Source organism: Pogona vitticeps, chromosome 6 (assembly GCF_051106095.1).
Source record: "Pogona vitticeps strain Pit_001003342236 chromosome 6, PviZW2.1, whole genome shotgun sequence".
Classification (NCBI taxonomy): Eukaryota; Metazoa; Chordata; class Lepidosauria; order Squamata; family Agamidae; genus Pogona; species Pogona vitticeps.
This window is the reverse complement of record NC_135788.1, coordinates 116,405,200-116,423,229: the sequence shown is the minus strand read 5'-3', so window position 1 is coordinate 116,423,229 and position 18,030 is coordinate 116,405,200. Positions and strand designations below refer to the sequence as shown.

The 18,030-nt window shown below is 46.8% G+C and overlaps 1 protein-coding gene, 1 long non-coding RNA gene and 1 other non-coding gene across 3 annotated transcripts in view; 2 read left to right on the top strand and 1 right to left on the bottom strand.

The window, feature by feature from the left end:
- The window catches only part of PFAS (phosphoribosylformylglycinamidine synthase), a 29,301-nt gene extending 15,214 nt beyond the window's left edge, over positions 1–14,087 (bottom strand). The window contains exons 1-13 of the mRNA XM_072976997.2: positions 13,940–14,087; positions 12,558–12,693; positions 10,371–10,476; positions 9,148–9,334; positions 8,064–8,169; positions 7,697–7,837; positions 7,223–7,347; positions 5,393–5,521; positions 4,297–4,428; positions 3,414–3,542; positions 2,710–2,783; positions 1,991–2,147; positions 725–786 (exon numbers count right to left, since the gene is read on the bottom strand). Of these exons, the coding sequence (XP_072833098.2) occupies positions 725–786; positions 1,991–2,147; positions 2,710–2,783; positions 3,414–3,542; positions 4,297–4,428; positions 5,393–5,521; positions 7,223–7,347; positions 7,697–7,837; positions 8,064–8,169; positions 9,148–9,334; positions 10,371–10,476; positions 12,558–12,693; positions 13,940–14,078 (1,623 nt within the window). The 5' untranslated portion in view covers positions 14,079–14,087. The remainder of the gene's footprint in view (positions 1–724; positions 787–1,990; positions 2,148–2,709; positions 2,784–3,413; positions 3,543–4,296; positions 4,429–5,392; positions 5,522–7,222; positions 7,348–7,696; positions 7,838–8,063; positions 8,170–9,147; positions 9,335–10,370; positions 10,477–12,557; positions 12,694–13,939) is intronic.
- TRNAA-UGC (transfer RNA alanine (anticodon UGC)) lies at positions 6,011–6,082 on the top strand. The gene has a single exon. It is a non-coding gene; the product is annotated as a tRNA-Ala (tRNA).
- A 7-nt stretch (positions 14,088–14,094) lies between the features above and the next one.
- Positions 14,095–16,349, top strand: LOC144583736 (uncharacterized). The gene is made up of 2 exons (XR_013537645.1): positions 14,095–14,568; positions 14,665–16,349. It is a non-coding gene; the product is annotated as an uncharacterized LOC144583736 (long non-coding RNA).
- The last annotated feature ends 1,681 nt before the right edge of the window (positions 16,350–18,030 follow it).

Below are 18,030 nucleotides of genomic sequence, written 5' to 3'. Positions count from 1 at the left end.
ATCCATCCATCCATCCATCCATCCATCCATCCATCCATCCATCCATCCATCCATCCATCCATCCATCCATCCATCCTTCCTTCCTTCCTTCCTTCCTTCCTTCCTTCCTTCCTTCCTTCCTTCCTTCCTTCCTTCCTTCCTTCCTTCCTTCCTTCCTTCCTTCCTTCCTTCCTTCCTTCTGCCTGTCTCTCCTTCTCTCCTTCTCTCTCTTTTTTTCTTTCTTTCTGTCTGTCCGTCTGCCCGCCCTCCCTTCCTTCCTTATGGCAGCTCACAAAATTAAAAAAAAAAAAAATAAAACCAAAACTTAGAGAAAACATTAATAAAACCATGTAAACCTGCTTCACCAGAGGTGATAGTCAGCTTAAAACATAGAAAGGGCTGGAATGGATGGGGCCAGATTGCCTTCAGAGGGTACGGCCCGAAGCAAAGGGATTCCAATTTTGAGAAAGGAGATTTCCCCTAAACATCAGGAAGAACATTTTGAAAGTAAGAGCTGTCTGGCAGGGGAACAGACTGCTGTAAGAGGTGGTGGATTCTCCCTCATTGCAGGTTTTGAAGTAGAGATTGGACAGCTGCTGGTCAGTGTGGATTTAGGTGTGGATTCGCAAGAAAGCTGGACTTGATGACCCTTGCGGTCCCTTTCAGCTGTGCCATTTTATGATTCTACAAGACACACCAGCCTTCACAGATGGCCAGCCACTGGAAAGTATTATGGGACACCCACCTGGAACCGACTTGCGTAGATAACAGCCCCAGCCGGCTCGCTCAGTTCCTTCAAAACATTCCCTAGAACAGAGAGAGAGAGACTGAGTCAGAAAAATAAAAGCTCTTATCATTCTCACAGTCCTCGAGGATCAAGAAGACCATCATCATTCCATGGCCTCCCACTTACACAAAAGGTCCACACACCTCTTCCTCTATCCATCAAAGTCAACCTCCAAGAGCAGGCCCAGTTGCCATAGCAACTACTCCAACTTAGCAAGAACAGTAGTGGCTCTAATGGCCCAGGGGATGCTAGAGTGTTCTTTAGCCCCAGAGATTCCTGCCAGGCTAAAAACCTCCTTTCTGGGAGGAAATATAGTCTTTCTCATCTCTTTTTTCGTCAGTGTTGGCAACAACAAATGGGGGAATGAGGGAGAGAGAGAGAGAGAGACTATGCCTCAGGTCACCAGGCTTTCCGCCCAAACATTTTAAGAACTGTTTTCTTGCTTCTGCATCATTGCAGCGTCACCTTGTTACTGGTTTTTATTTGGTTTTTAGATGCCAACATTTTCTTCTCAGCTCTGGCATTATCTTGGCTTTGGATTCTGCTTTTAGTCATTTAGCATTATCGCTGCATTTTTCATTTCCAATAAGCCATATGCTGCCCAGAGACCTCTGACTACTCATTCACACAACTCTGGATAGGCACGGTTTCCTCAAAAGGAGAACTAGAGCATTCTAGGCAACAAAAACATTGATACTTATGCAATTGCTACTGGGTAATTTATTGCATATGTGTGGGACAGGGTTAAACCGCAGAAGCCTCTGTGCTGCAAGGTTGGAAGACCAGCCGTCATAAAATCGAATCCACGCAACGGTGTGAGCTCCCGTCGCTTGTCCCAGCTCCTGCCAACCTAGCCGTTCGAAAGCATTTAATAATGCGAATTGATAAATAGGTACCACCTTGGTGGGAAGGTCATGGTGTCCTGTGTCTAGTCGTGCTGGCCATGTGGCCACGGAAACTGTCTTCGGACAAATGCTGGCTCTACGGCTTGGAAACAGGGATGAGCACCGCGCCCTAGAGTCGGACATGACTGGACTAAATGTCAAGGGGTACCTTTACCTAATTTATTGCTGCTTGGGAAACCTGTGAAAGGTTCTTCACCGTGACAGCCTTCCTTCAGGATCTGTGCAGCAGGCACACTGAGACTTTCCACAAAGCTCAGTTGAGTCAGAAGGAAAGAAATAAAGAACAAAAAGACCACAAAGCCTTCTGCTAGCCTCTCACCGTTTCCTCCAGCACCCTGGTCATGCAAGCTACAAATGGGATTGTTTTCTCCACTTTCCACGCAGCCTCGCAAAACCCGGTTCATTTTTTGCTCCATCTCGGCGTCACCACGTTGCACGGCCCCAAAATCGAGCTCGCTGGCATTGTCCCCTTGGACCTGGCAAGGACAGTAAATGTGTGTGGGTGGGTGTGAAAGGCTTCATCATGAAAGGTCATAGCTTTTTCCCAACTGGCCAGTCTGGGAGAGAAAACCTGAAAGAGTCCAAGGAAATTGGCTTTCTTCCAGCCCATGCTTCCAAAGGGATCCAGAAGGTAGAAATCCCAGCTTCAACAGAGATACTGTATTTGCTTTCAAACCAGCTTGTCCCAGTTCATAAAGGTGGCAGCACAGGGGCTGCTGCTCCCTTCCCTGCCTCCAACAGCAGCTCACCAGGCCCAGCTTGCTTGCTTTTTCTGCCTCCTCAGTTAATCTCCCAGTCATGAGCAAGAGCACAGACTTCTCTGCCCCGCCCTTTTCTCTGATTGGGAGATCAGACAAGAGGGCGGGGCCGAGGAAGCTGAGCCGTTGCTGGGATTGGGAGATCAATGAAAGAGGTGCAGGAAGCTCCCCTGCTGGGTTTGGTGAGTGACTGGTGGAGGTGGGGAAGGGGACGAACCAGGTCAAACTGCTTCGTGCCCATCTCTAGTCAGAAGCAGAGAGAACTGAGAACCCCACTTACCTGAATGGAAGAAGCCGCTCCTCCTCCCACACCGATTCGATAAACTGGGCCTCCAACTTTGACAACATCCATACCTAGAAATCAGAACTGACGTTGCAATTAGGCAGTAAAAAAAATCATCATCCTCTGATCATGGACACAGAATTCAATATTCCTAGAATTGCAGCTTTCATTGAGAAAGACCCAAAGTTTTGTAGCGCGTCCAAGACTAACAAGTTTTTTTTTCATAAGCGTTCATGCCTCCAAGCCCACTTCTTCAGATGAAGATTGTGGTTTGTGCAAGAGACGTCTCTAGTCCTCATGACGGCTTGGAAGCGAATGGGTGATGCCTGGGAAAATATGAATTCCGAGGTGAGGAAGGAGAAGGAAAAGTTTCAGTGCTTCTTCACCCTCGCTGTCATCAGCACCAGAAGAACAAAACTGTGCTGAATATATTATGGCAATTATAAATAAATTATTGGTAGATTAATGAATGAATCCATCATCAGCAAAAATGTCTGCTCTGATACAAAAGTACATGCTTTCTAAATTGAGAACACCGTTCTGGTCTGTGAAATGTTTAAACACCAATTAATCAAAAGGAATAACTGATTAAATACTGCCCCTTGGAATACGGAGAATTCTAGAGCCATCGGTTTCAAAATATTACTCTCCACCCTAAGGCTTCCGGATAGGACAATGCTGAAATCCATCAGAATACATACCAGGCTGTGGGAGTTCCTTGCGTACATGCACGTCCTCCATGGCCCCGATGCCACCGCTAAACATGATAGGCTTAATCCATTCATGCCGCTCGCCATCTGCCAGGCGCATCCCAAAAGACCGGGCAAAGCCTGTGCCGAGCACAATGGGGAGAGGCGCTGAGAATCAGTTTCCAAATATTGCGGTCTCCTCCACTGTACAACCCCCCCCTTCAATTTCTCCCCTGTCTTCATGACTTCACTTGCCCCCTGCTCTTGTTAGATCAAGAATAGGAAAAGGTGTAGCTCACTCTGGATCCCCAGACACACACACACACACACATTGAACCTGGATGGTCACTTCTTGGGTCTAAAGGAAGCATTTAATGACCTAAAACAAGCCTGGGGCAGGAGGAGTTACGTTTACATGGCAAATCAGTGTCCCAAACATTCCTGGAAGTGGAGATGGGAGTTTCATGTACAATTCTAGGACTGACCTTTCCCATCCCCCCCCCCGAGTGACAATGGGGTGTAGCCCTCCAAAGTCCATGGGAGGGGAAACACAGCTTCTGAAGCCCCACAAGCCGCCCATCCCTATATCTCCAAATCCCATATCTTCAAAGTGGAAAAAAACCCACAAGGCACAAAATTCTGTTGCTTAAGTCACACCAGAGTAAGCCCACTGAATGAATGGGGATTTGGTGATCCAACTCTCCCACTGATTCAAGTAGGTCTACTCTACTTAGTGACTTAGTAAGTCGCTGTGAGCATAAGCCCCTTTGAATCAGGGGAACGTCTCACCAAATCCCCATTGATTCAGTGGCCGACTCTGATGTGCATTGACTCTACCGAACAACAGGATTTTGGCCACCGAGTGTGTTGGAAACCAAGACAATATGTTGCCGACCTGCCAGCACAGGTTCTCCAAATTTATTGCCGTAGTCCGAAGCCCCGTCGCTGGCTCCGATGGCCACCTCCACAGGCCGGGCAAAGTTGTCAGGATAGGGCAAGGACAGGTCCTCCCAGGGTAATGAGTAACCTGCAGACAAACACCGGGAATACACAAGGGAGCGTTTTCCCATAACCAAGTTCTCCGGATATCTCTTGCTGCCTTGGACTTGATGCAAATGCATCGCGACCCCATCGGTCACAAGAGACGGTAGCAGGACCCAGTCTTGACCTCTCTCAATCCTCCACAACCACTTTGAGAGGTCAGAAAAGCGTTCAGTTCTAGGCGAGAGGTTTCCCCGCTTCTGAACAACCACTTACTTCTTATCTCTGATCACTGATCCGAGATAAGAGCAAGACTGCAGACTAGATGAGAAGTTACTGCAGTCAACTGATGAGATGCTAGAAGCATGCCAGTCAAGCACCCAGATGGACACCCAGCCCCAGTATATGCCAAGCCCATGATGAACTGCAATTAGTCGTGGCAAACTGTGTGGTTCCTCTTGCCCACATCTAAAATCCCGCCAGGATTTGGGGTCCCTGGGACTTAAGAAGTCTCAGCACACTTCTTCTCCATGATCTTCGTACAGTGGTGCCTCGCTTAACGAGTATAATCCATTCCAGCAAAATCTCTGTAGAGCAAAATCCTTGTTAAGCAAAATAAAAAATCCCATTGAAACGCATTGAAAACCTGTTCAATGTATTCCATTGGGCTGAAAACCACCGCCCAGCGAATATCCTCCATGGGGTGGCCATTTTAGGTGCCTGTAAAGTGAGGAATCTGTCCAAAAACACAACAGGGAGCCATTTTACACAGCGGGCGGCCATTTTAAAGCCACCGATCAGCTGTTTTAAAAACATGGTCTAGCAAAAAATTGGTTCCCGAAGCAGGGAACTGATCGTCGGGAAGTACATTTTTGCCGATTAAAACATCGTTTTGTGGTTGTAAAAGCAATTGCAAAACAGTCATCGTATAGCAGTTTTGTCATTTAACGAGGCAGTCGTTAAGTGAGGCGCCACTGTATTCCAGGCACACACAAGTGGCCGCGACTCACCTGGGATGTGAAGATTGCCAAAGCTATACCCAGCTGTCCCCGCGATCACATGGGCCCCACGTCCTGTGCATTGCACGTCCCGGATCCGTCCGCCTGTCCCCGTGGTGGCACCACTGAAAGGCGCAACCCCTGCAACAAGAGGTTGAAAAACATCAGCTGTGCAAATATGGCTAGTTCTCTGTGCATCATCCAATCCCACAGAACACATTTTCATTTTTGTATTCACTCACACCAGCCAGAGTTTAGAAACAGAGCAACATGGATAGATATAAAGTTTTTAAGCTATCTGTCTGTCTCTCTCTCTCACTGTATCTGGTCTGGTTTTCATCCCGCTGGCATCTTTTCAAGTCACGCTCCAGCTTTCTGGCAGCATTCCTGGACTTTGGACTTTTTCTTAACAGGCAAGATGATTCAACAACAGTTCCTAAAGTTTGAAAGCAATGAATGCATAAAGAGAAAAGGACGAGACCCTTATAATTCGCTAACTCCAGTTTTGCAACCCGATTTCAGGTGCATCCCCGAGGACTTTCTATTGCTTCTCGATTCTGATAACCATGATTATCAATAGAAATCTAACAGTCTGTGAAAAGATAGGTAGCAAGTAAACAGAGAAGACATGGGGATGTAGCTCAGTGGTAGAGCGCATGCTTTGCATGTATGAGGTCCTGGGTTCAATCCCCAGCATCTCCAGTTTTTTTTCTATAGATTATAAAGGTGTCATTCAAAGGTTTGCTCTCTTTCTAACTCCATCCCCCAGAATACTCCAAAAATCCCCTAGGCAGTATTCTGCGAATTTCAACCCACAAACACTCAAGTATACCTTGAGCAGGGCCTACCTCTGACTTTCTGAGGCCTTTACTTCCTGTTGTTAATGTTTTTAAAAAAGAAAGCTGCCGGATGCTTCCTGGGGGTTGCAGTCTCACTGGATAGAGCGCACCTCCCAAAGAACGATGACTCCCAGAAAGCACCACAGCAACTTTTTAAAACAACAACAGGAACACGAACAACAGGAAGTAAAGACCTCAGAAGAGCATGTACCGTCAGAGGTAAGCCTTGCTCCAGGTGAGGAAAATGTGGGTTTGTAAGTGTGTGTTTGTGCTATGAAACCCCCCAGAACTCTACCTCAGGAACTCTTAAGAGAATTCTGGGAGATGGAGTCCAAAACAACAGAAGATCATACCCATATTCTCAAGGGCTATTAGCCAAAATAACAGCATGCCAGTGGTGGATTTGAGCTTCCCAGAGGCATCCAGATAGCCACTGGAGGAAACATGATGCTGGACTACATAAATTCCAGATGGGGGTAAGCCACTTGTATGGGGGGGGGGGGTTAGACAACAATTCCCATATGCCCAGTCATTGATCAGGCTGGTTGGGGATGATTGTAGACTATTCCCTCCCACTGTGAGGAATACCAACATGGCTTTACTGGCTGAGACATTTCATTAAGTTACATTTATTAAATTACATTGCATTTTATTAAATTACTTATGGCAACTGAGGCAGGTTTAATGACTTTTTAAATATGTATATATTCGTTTGTTTATTTATTTATATCCTGCCCTTTTGCAAATGATCTCAAGGTGTGGCGCAGGCAACAGAACAATTTAAAACAAAGGGAAACTATGAACTATTTAAAACAGTTTTAATCACCTTTTCTTTCTTTCTTTCTTTCTTTCTTTCTTTCTTTCTTTCTTTCTTTCTTTCTTTCTTTCTTTCTTTCTTTCTTTCTTTCTTTCTTTCTTTCTTGCTATATCTACAGAATCTTCCTTACATCAAAATACACGGGAAAAGCATATCTCATCCTACTTCCTTTCCCACTTCACTCACCAGTGGGGAAATTGTGGGTCTCTGCTGTGAAAATGACATGCCGCGTGGATGTACGTTTCTCGAAAGGGCTGGAGTGGGATGGATCCCTAGGCCACAGCGAAAGGACTTCCCGGCCTTGGATGGCACTGAACGGGGAAAAAGCATTTATTTAATGTATTTATTTCATACAGTCATGTCCAAGTGTTCTTCCAAAATAACTCAAGACAAGGTCTTGTTTTACCATCTGTATCCTGCAAATCTATCCTGCAAGGTTAGGCTTGCAAGATCCTGACCAGCCGAACAATTACCCGGTGAGCTTCAGGACTGAGTGGGGAATCTGAACCCAGATCTTTCAAGCCAGACCCTGAGAGTCTCCCCACTAAATGATGCTGAAATAGTTATACAAGCCTCCAAAGTTGATGTGCCAACCGAATGGCTTCCTGCCATTTGTAATCCGGCTGCTCCATTCCCACAACTCAGCCAAAGACCCTTTACCTGCTGTTGTCGCAGAACTTGATGACATTGTTAGGGTTGCTACGTTCCTGGGTCTTCATGATGGACTCAAAGAGAGACTCCTTCAGTTCCTGGCCGTCCAGCAGGAGGCGCCCTTTGAAGAACCAATGCCGGCTGTGTTCGCTGCCCAGAAAGACATCCAGAAGGAAAAACAAAACAAAACATGAAATTGAGGAGCAAAGGAACACAGTGAGGCAGAGCCAACATTATTTCCAGTTGTCACCAACACAAGCTGGGGAACTTTGGAACTCACTGCTACTAGACAACCACCTCCCTTTCCAACCTCCGACACGGAGACTATTCTCAGACAGCCTGTACTATGCACATCCCAATGTAGCTAAGCAGATACCTGTTGGATTGAGCAAGATCAAAGCATTCCACGCTGGTGGGATTTCTGCCAAGCTTTTGGAAAAGAGCGGTGTAGAAGTCCAGGTCCCAAGAATCGAAAGCCAGACCTACGAGACAAGAGGTGGGTTTCTCTTAAGCCAGCATGACTTACATTCATTCCTTTGCTCTAATCTACTCAACCATTATCCCCATACGTCATCAGCAAGGAGGACCTGTAAGTGAGTAACATTTTACTTCCTGCTCTGGAATCTCCAGGGGTCAAATGGGGAAAACATGAGCCCTTACAGGGCTTTATCTAGCTCTTCTTAAGACATAAAGAGTCCAAAGGCATGTTCTAGCCTCACATGGGTCTTTGTATCTCAGAGAATGGGTGAAGGAAAGGGTTCAAGGAACTGATGCTATGCTGTCACTGGGTTTCAGATATACTGTATTCCAAGTCAACTGGGCACCCGTCATTCGATGAACTCTGAACTGGGTTACACCATCAGCAGAATCCCGGGCATACCTGGCAGGACTGTACCATTTCAGAATGGAGGGAGGTAAAAGTCTAATGTTGAACTAATACACAACCCACTCCTCCCTGCATTCTGAGTCAAAATTTGTACCGTTCCACAACAACCACGTGCCGTATGATCTTTGCTGATAGTGTATTTCGGCTCTCATTGCACATCACAAATTTGAATATCCTAGGTTTCGTCGATTTATCAGCCAGAACCTTCTTGGCATTCCCATCAAGTATGCGTAACAGGCCGTGACTAATTGATGAAGTGCCACAAAGTCAGTTGCGTGATTAGCCATGTGATAAGGCACATAAATGGAATGCCCTGGAACACATCATCAATTAGCCACAGCTTGCTGCAGCACGTTATACAAACGTCAGGCAGCAAATAGTGACAGGATTCTGGATATAATTTATTTATTTCATTTATATCCCAACTTTCTCTCTTGCAAGATAGAAGGGAATTATCCCTATTGTAATCCTGACAATAATTGTGTGTCCACTATTTACTCACGCATCTTCAGTTCATGCACATCCTAGCTGTCAACCACACCTCTTTCCCTTTTTTTTCTCCACTAGCCCATACCAAGCTGGTTGTTAGCTTTTGCTAAGGCAGCCCTCCCTTCTCCTAGAATATCGACATAGAACACCGGCTCCGGCTGGATTGCTACAGCAAAACTGCTGATGGGCTCTGGGTAACGTTGTTCCGTCATCCGGTCATAAAGCGAAGAGGCTAGAGTGGTCTCCTGGGCTGGTGATGGATGCTGGTTACACTGAAAGAGGAAAAGACAGTAATGTTTCGTTAAGATGTCAAAACCTACATGGCACACCCTTTGGTAGGAGGTATCAGACTGAAAATCACCCTCTCAAAAGATAAAGAGGCAGAAAAGGAGCCAATACTTTTGGAGTTTTATTTAAAACTTTGCATGCTGTCTGTAGTTTGAGCAATGGGGAGGGATTTTTCTGTGTTGGGATGACTGTCTATCTATCCAGCACTAGCCATCTGTGCCTTCCAGCTTTTTGAAATCCCAAGAGTGCTTCACCTCTCTGCTGAGCATTCTATCCCTGTCTTTGCTGGTTTGTGGCAGTTGTTTGCTGTTGATCTGTTTGATTGGTTGATAACATGTGTGCAATAAAGAAAGCAGTGTACAGAAAATTTGTAATTTCAAGGAACGGCAAGTAATGTTTTTTTATTCTTCCTCCCATAAATGTCTCAGAATAAGTTACTGAGATTTTAAGTGCCTGTTAATGAGAAATTTGGAATCAGGGGAACTCTGTAGCTATTCTTCTCTGTGGATCTCCATATTTCTATTGTGTAAAAAAAAATAGAATGTTTAATTGCAATATAGCAGGACCCCCGTTATCCGCGGGATCAGTATCTACTGATTCACTTATCCATAGCCTGAAAATACCGAAAGAAATATTCTGGAAATATATATTTCTAGAGATGGATCCACGTTTTCCAGCATCCACGGCAGGAAGGGGTTTAGAACTGACACCCCCCCGCGCCCAGATATAAGGGTCCTACTGTATTTCTTGCAATGTTGATCTATTCGTTGAATCCTGTTCCAGCCTGCTTAGGAGGCGTTTAAACCAGGAACATTTCTCCTTCCAGATGTTTTGGGCTATGACTCCCACATCTGATTCATTGGTTGGGACTTCTGGAAATAGAAGTTCCAAAACATATGGGGGTGGGTGGGTCAGTAGTACACAGAAGAGAGATGCAGAACAGCCATCCCTGTCGGGAAAATCCTGCTGGTGGGAAGCACCAGTGGCTTTAAAGAGAGAATCAGAAACTCCCGTGCCCACCTTGAAGAGGTAACGACGGGAACATTCAATCCGGTCGATCTTTTCTAGTCCAGCTGCTCTGCACACTGACACCGCGTTGGTGGAGGCCGCTGTTGAAAAGTTCAGTCTGCGATAAAAAAAATATTATTTCTAAGGACAACAAAAGCCAATGAACCTTTTTTTTTTTTGCTTTAAAGTTTCGATGAGCTCTACACACAGACCTACAAAGCCAGCTCCAGAGCTTGGAGAAGTTACTTTTTAGAACTTTGACTTCCTGGAATCCCCAACTAACCTAGCCAGTGGTTATGCTGGGTTTCTTTGAACTGAAGTCTAAAAATTAACTCTCCTAAGTTCTGCACAGGATCATTGCAAAACACTAGAATGGCTGTCAGTTTGCTAGCTGCCCTGCATTTAGTGAGTCAGTCCATCTCGTATTTGGTCTTCCTCTATTCCTGCTGCCTTCCACCTTCCATTTCACTCCTTACTTTCTGTCTCGTAGTATTGAGAGTTTGTCTACTATGCCATCCGAATCCACAAAATTGAAAGGGAGGAAAGCGTGGCCATCCTGTCGCTGTTGGACTTCAGCAAGCAGAAGTCTCTCCTCCTTCAACTTCGTGGCTTGTGTAAGCAAAACGACAAAGCAGGAATGCAGACTAGCCGCTCCTCTCTCGCTGTGTTTGATGATCCTGGACTACCAAATGACTGAAGAGGGTTTACAATTTTATAGTAAACATGGTCCATAATCCTGTTGCACCACCAGCAGATTGCCTCTAATTAAAGAGTCCCTTGTTTGATTTCAGGTTGCTTGAGGCTGCATCTCACTGAGCACGCCACACACAACCTAGTATCAAAGCAGGGACTCTTTCATCAGCAGCTCTCTGTCACGGCCAATCTTACCACTCTGCTGGGATAGCTATGCAACAGGATACTGGGTATAGTTTTGCCCAACAGAGGCATCATCATGAACTGTAATTATCACTCTATTGAGCATACAAAGAAAATGGAGTATAGAAGCTCACAGCTTAGAAAAATTACTTTCTGGGCTACAACTCTCAGAATTTTCAGGTATGTGCAAACTTAACATCTCTATACAGGGTTGACCGTCCTGGGCTTTGTCACATGCTGAGAAACAGTTACTTTATTGGACTACAAAAAAAAAATCAGGATCTCACATGTGGAATTCTGGGGATTGTAGTTCCAAACCCAAAGACTACTCCCACCAAGATCTACCCGTATCACTCGAGCGAGTCAGGAGGTGAAACTGAGGAGCCTGACACCAAGGGAGGCCCAGAAGAAAAAAGAAACAGGGCCTTCTCGGCGGTGGCTCCTCGTCTCTGGAACAATCTGCCTCCGGAGATTCGTGCGGCCCCTTCGCTGGGTATTTTAAAAAAACAATTAAAAACATGGATGTTCAGGCAGGCCTTCCCCTCCAGTTAATATTTGATTCTTTCCTCTTCTCTTTTTCTTTTTTGGTTTATTTTTTTATTTTCTCTTCTCCATCTTGAAGAACTGGCTATTTAATGTAATAATTTCTTTTTTTATATTTATTTGTTGCCCCGTGTGTTTGTAAGCCGCTTAGAGTGGTCGCAAAACCAGATAGGCGGGATATAAAATAAACAAATAAATACAGTGGTGCCTCACGTTACAACGTTAATTCGTTCCAGCGAAATCGCTGTAGAACGAAAATGTTGTAATGCGAAAATAAAAAGCCAATTGAAACGCATTGAAACCCCTTCAATGCATTCCAATGGGCTGGAAACTCACCGTCCAGCGAAGATCCTCCATAGGGCGGCCATTTTCGGTGGCTCTTTTGCGAGGAATCCACCCCAGAAAACAGCGGGGAGCCATTTTATTTACCCAGCGGCCATTTTGAAACCACCGATCAGCTGGAGGAAAATCATCGTTTTGCAAAGAACCAGTTCCCGAAGCAGGGAACCGATCATCGCAAAGTGAAAAAACCCCATTCAGACCATCGTTTTGCGATTGCAATGCAAAAAGATCATCGTAATGCAGGGCAATCGTAAAGCGAGGGACCACTGTAAATAAATAAAGACCAGCATCTGCCTCATTTGGCCATTGGTAGGACCACCATGACAGAGTCCTGAACCCAGGCTCATCTCTGGTCTTATGATGGCTCCAGGCACATTCTATAACTCAAGTTATTCTAGGATCAGTCTGTGGACAATGCACAGTCTCTGTGAGACTTACCGGGGGCCAATCTCGATGAGCAGATCAGAAGGGGATGGGCTGAGGAAAGATTGTGTGGCTATATCACCCTGTTCAAAGGGGCAGCCAAAGACCCAATGTAGCATCTCGGTCTCCTGAGCGTCTGGGGGTGCTTCTCCTGGGAACGAAACGGAATGGAGAGAAATGGAGCCGGAGTTACCCATAATGCAACGGAGCAGCTACCCAGCATTTAACGTTCTCTGTGAGAAGGAGGATGAGCATCCTAGCCACAACCTACTATCTCTCAAAAGAGTACAAATAATACAAGAGTCAAAATCCACACCTTTCCAAAGCTTTTCCTGTTGGTCTGCCTCAGCATGGTGGTAAAATCAAAGGAGGGAAAAGGAGAGCCGGGAAAGGCAAAATACTAGACGACTAAGAGGTTTATTTCACTGACACTTCAAAGACTTAAGAGATTTATTTGGGTATAAACATTTATGGGGCAAAACCCACTTCTTCAGATGCAGGGAGTGCAAACGGTATATCCTCCGTATTAGCCCTATCCCCATAGTGGTTTGCTTGTTTATTTATTAGATTTATATACCACCCACATTAGTGCAATGCACTATTCTGGGTGGTTTACAAAAACCATGAACAAAATACAGTGGTGCCTCGCTTAGCGATCGCTCCGTTGAGCGATGAATTCGCATAGCGAGGGGGTCTGGGCCATCGCTGGAGCGTTCGCTCAGCGATGGCCCCTATGGCGTTTTTTCGCTGTGCGACGATCACTAAGCGATTCGCTTAGCGATTTTCGCACAACGAAGTGGGGGAGAATAGCTGATCGGCGGTTCCAAAATGGCCGCTTAGCGAGGGCGCGAAAATGGCCGCCCCTATGGAGAAGCTTCGCTCAACGGTAAGTTTAGGGCCCATTGGAACGCATTAAACCAAGTTTAATGCGTTTTAATGGGTTTTTTTGTTCCGTTGAGCGATGTTTCCCATAGCGAGGGTTAATCCGGAACGGATTAACCTCGCTATGCGAGGCACCACTGTACATGCTATTAAGCTATAAACCCCCAAATATACAACTGGAAAGCCAAAAAAAACCCCAAACACTTAGTATATAAGACATGTGGCATCAATATAGTGTTTTCCTGAAAATAACACAGGGTCTTATATTAATTTTTGTTCCAAAAACACATTAGGGCTTATTTTCAAGGGATGTTTTATTTTACAGTCATCTTCTTCTGGTTGCTTCGCAAGGGTGGAGTGCAGGGTTTCACTTAAAGTCTCACAATACCGTGCCCTTTCCATGATAACTCTGCTTTTCCTCGTTTCTGCTTTTAATGTGGCCGGCTTTCTGAAAACCGTTCAGCCCTCCAGTTTGGAACAAAACCCGGACATAGGCCTGGATGCCTGCTGGTTACCTGTCCAGTTGACGTTGAAGCACTGTTCCTTCTGTACCGTTTGGAGACCTTTGCCCAGGACAGCTCGGGCCGACTGCAGAAGGCTGCCGAGAGCTGCGTCTGCCTCACTCGGCCGCTGGTAATAGTGCAAGACCACCATGTCGGAGTCCTGGAAAGAAGGGGTGAACACAGACGACCGGGTGACTGTAAGCCATTGCAAAGAGCCCTGCCTTTTTTGTGAAGGAGGAGATGGGAGCAGCAAAATCGACTTCTTCAGACAAGGAGGATGGAAGCGGTAGTCCAACACCCCCGGAAGGTGGCCTGTTGGACATGGAGAGCCGAGGGTTTTAGCAAGCGGGTATAGAAGTGAAAGGGAAGGATGGGCAGAAGGTCTGAATGCTGCAAAATAAGGAATAGATTTGCAGCAGCTGAAGGGTCCCAAAAGCAGAGCAAAGAGAAGCAACAGAGAGCTTGGGTAATATTATAATCATGTGATGTCAAGTCAATTCTGACTTATGGTGGCCCTTTTTGGAGTTTTCAAGGTAAAGAATACTCAGAAGCAGTTTACCCTTCCCTTCTTCTGGGGGGGGGGCAACTCTGGAACTGTGCAGCTGGCCCAAGGCTACACAGGTTGGCCCTTCTCCCAGAAGGTATTTATTCATTTATTATTTGTTTGTTTGTTTGTTTGTTTATTTATTTAATATCCCGCCTATCTGGTCAAACGAGGACCACTCTAGGCGGCTAAGGTACAGTGGGGAATTGAACTCACAACCTCTAGTTCCGCTAAAGCACTGAGCTATCCAGCCAGCTACAGGACGGCCAGGGAGTCTTTGATTTCTGAATTGCCATCATTGTTGAAATCATCCCATTGGTGGCAATGTCAGGTAATGAAAGACTTTCTCCTCCCATCCCACCGCTCCCAATGATTTCCTCATGAGGAAAGGGATTCCATGGGGGCATTAGGATCTCACAGCAAGAAATCAGAAATGTTTTATTCCCCCCCCAAAAAAATCTGCCCTGCTGATGATGTCATCAGTGTTATGCTGCTTAGCTGCGTCACAGGATTTCAGCCCACATAAAGCACCAAGGAAAATGCCGCCTGAATCACAGGACACCTAATTAATGGGTAGAAATACTTGGGAGTTAGGGAATAGAAAACATGAGGGAAGATAACTTTTTGGACTACAGAGCTCAGCAGACCGGGGGATTCTGGGAATTGTAGTCCACACAAAAAATAACATTGCCAAATTCTGGCACAAACATAACTTTTCTCCAAATTTCCTGCAGTTCCTTGGTACCCCCCCACCCCATTTTACTCCAAAGGCACACAGCATTGCTGGATATTTGAGGACAAAGGGAGACCAAGGCCGGCTTGCTAGAGTCAAAAGACAGCAGCAGGGAAAAATAAATAAGTCAATGCCCTCCAAATCACTCACTTTTCTTGCTTCATCCCATAAAGGTTCAGAGAAGGGCACCCAATTTTCCACCTTGCAAAATGGCAGAAACATGAACTACACCACCGACGCTGGTCCAGATTTGTTCAAGAGGAATATATACCTTTTTTTTTCCTTTTTGGACAATACCGGAAAGCCAAGATTTTTGTCAGACACAATGGGGTGAGAGTGTTCATCATCATTTTAGCAACACAGAGCTAGAACATAGGGACATAATCCATAGCCCTACGGATTATCACGATCAGCTGCTGTCAAATACATACAGTGGGGGATCGAACCGCCAACCTCTGGCTCTGCAGCCAGGTTCCTATGCCACTGAGAGGACAGGGGAATGGAAAGTCTAATTTTAAGCCTCTCTTTTGGGGCCCGTCTCTCTTTCTCCACCTAACCTATGTCACCCAACTGTTTTGCGGATCAAGCGGTATGGAGAAAAGCATAGAAACCCCCTTGAGCTCACGGGAGAAAATCTGAACCATAAACTTAATTAACAAACACACACAACAAATCCAGGTAAAATTGATTGAGACTTCAAGACCACCACTACTATCGGTGGAATTTCCTTCCCAACATATATGATGGGATTTAGATCCAGGCGTTGCTTCTGTCAGGTGCAGTCAAGTTGCCTCTGGCTTATGAATGAGGGATCTCCAAAATGACCCGTCCTTAATTGCCCTGCTCAGCTCTTGGAAAGCAAGACTGTGATTTCCCCTAGGAAGCCAACCCGGGAGAGTCGGGTTCAAATCCTAAATTGGCCAAGAAACCGACTGTGTGAATTTGGCCCTGCCATCGTTTCTCAGCCCGTCCTGCTTTGCCTGGTTGTTCCGAAAACCCAACTGGGAGGAGATCCAGGTAGACCATTTTGACCTTATCTACGGGAAAGTGGGATATAACAGGTAAGTAAATAGGTGGCAATGGTTGATGCTGCCTGGCATGTTACAAAACCCAAAGAGGGCAGATCTTTGCCCCTAAAAAATAAAGCTTGCAATCTGGATATTTAACACGAGGGGGCCAACCGGGGGAAAATGGAGAAAGTGGCCACCGAAGGATTGAACACGCCTTGGCTGCAGGAGGTATAGTCTTCAACATAAATGCAGCGGGGTATAAATTCAGGGGGTCGGTTCCCCCGACTTTTCTTGCAAAGCGCGTCCTGCGCGCCTGAACTCTTCTTGTTGCCCCGTTTTAAATCCATTCCTACGTATCTTTTGCAAAACTTTCTCTTTCCCACCCGATCATAACAAACTCGAGGCTGGGGTGGGGTGGGGGGATCGAAGGTCCAAAATTTCCCTTCTCCGCCATCCCACTGCGGGCTGGATCTTGTCCGCAGCGCGTGGAGGGCGGGGGGGGGCGCAACCTTCCCACCTGGAACTTTTCGGGACTTACCTGGGGGGGGGGGGGGATCGGGCGAGTTTGCCTTCTCTCTCTCTGCCCCACACAGAACCAGGCTGGAGCCCTCGATCACGGGGGGGGGGGGGCAAGCCGCCGAGGCGACACAGAAGCGCTTCTTTGCGGGACGTGTGAATGGAGGGGAAAGACCGATCTCGTGCGCGCTGGGTGGGAGGGGAAAGGCTATTTGGGTCGGCGGGGGGGGGAAGACTTCCATGGGAAGGAAGGCGAGAAGCAGAGCTCTCTCCCCATTGGCTGGTGTGCTCTTCCTCCCTTAAACCTCCCCTCCTCTCCACCCCCCTCCCGGCCTTGAATGGAGCCACAGCGAGGGGGGGGGGGGAAGCGATGCAAACTTTGTTGCCGGAGGGATGGGGGGGGAATGGGAGGGGAGGGGAGGGGAGGGAGAGGGCAGGACTAAATTCAGATTCGGAGATCTTCTCTAGAGAGGACAAAAATTCCTCTTGTGTGGTCCCCCCCCCTATTCCTTTGACACTACAACTCCCATCATCCGCAGCCAGCTGGGACTTGTGCCCCCCCCAAAAAAACTTTTTCATCTCTCCGGCTGGGAGAGTCCCGATCCCCGTCCCCCGAGGGCGGGACCCCCTCCCTTCTTTAACGCCCCCCCATCCTGACAATGTGGGAGGGGGCGGTTTCTAGGGAAAGAACCCAGGCGTCCGAGGCCATTCGCCTTCCCCCCCCCCCAGCAGCGGAGATCAGCAGCGGTGAAACCCCCTTTGCTCTCTCTCGCACGCCCCTGATCTCAGGGAACCCCCCCTCCATCCCCGTGTTCCCAATGTATATTTCCACCGGTTTATTCGGCGACCCGAAGACTCTTAAACCAGGTCTACACGAAGGCAGGGGCATCATTTTTAAAGCGCTTACTTTTGCACGTGCTTTCGTAAGGAGCCCTTCGGCTCGTGCGCGATGGGTACGTTTGGACGCGGTTCCTTTGGGGGATTTCCTGCTCTATCTGAGCTGAGATCAGGAGATTCCCTCATTCACGGGGCGGCCGTAAGTCAGAGGCGATTTGATCTTAGGTAACACCAGCCTTTATACATCGCCCTTTGCACGCAGCAGGACCAGAAAGGCTGCTAAAATACGGAATAGCAGGATTTTGAAGTTGAGGAAAGTGACTTTATTCCGTTCCTTCTTAAAAAAAAAAAGCGCATAGGGGGATCGAACCCGCGACTTGGAGTTATTGCCACCACGCTCTCTACTGTTTAGAATGGGGGGGAGGGGTTTTAAAGATCAGCTACTCCAATCTCCTTATTTTAG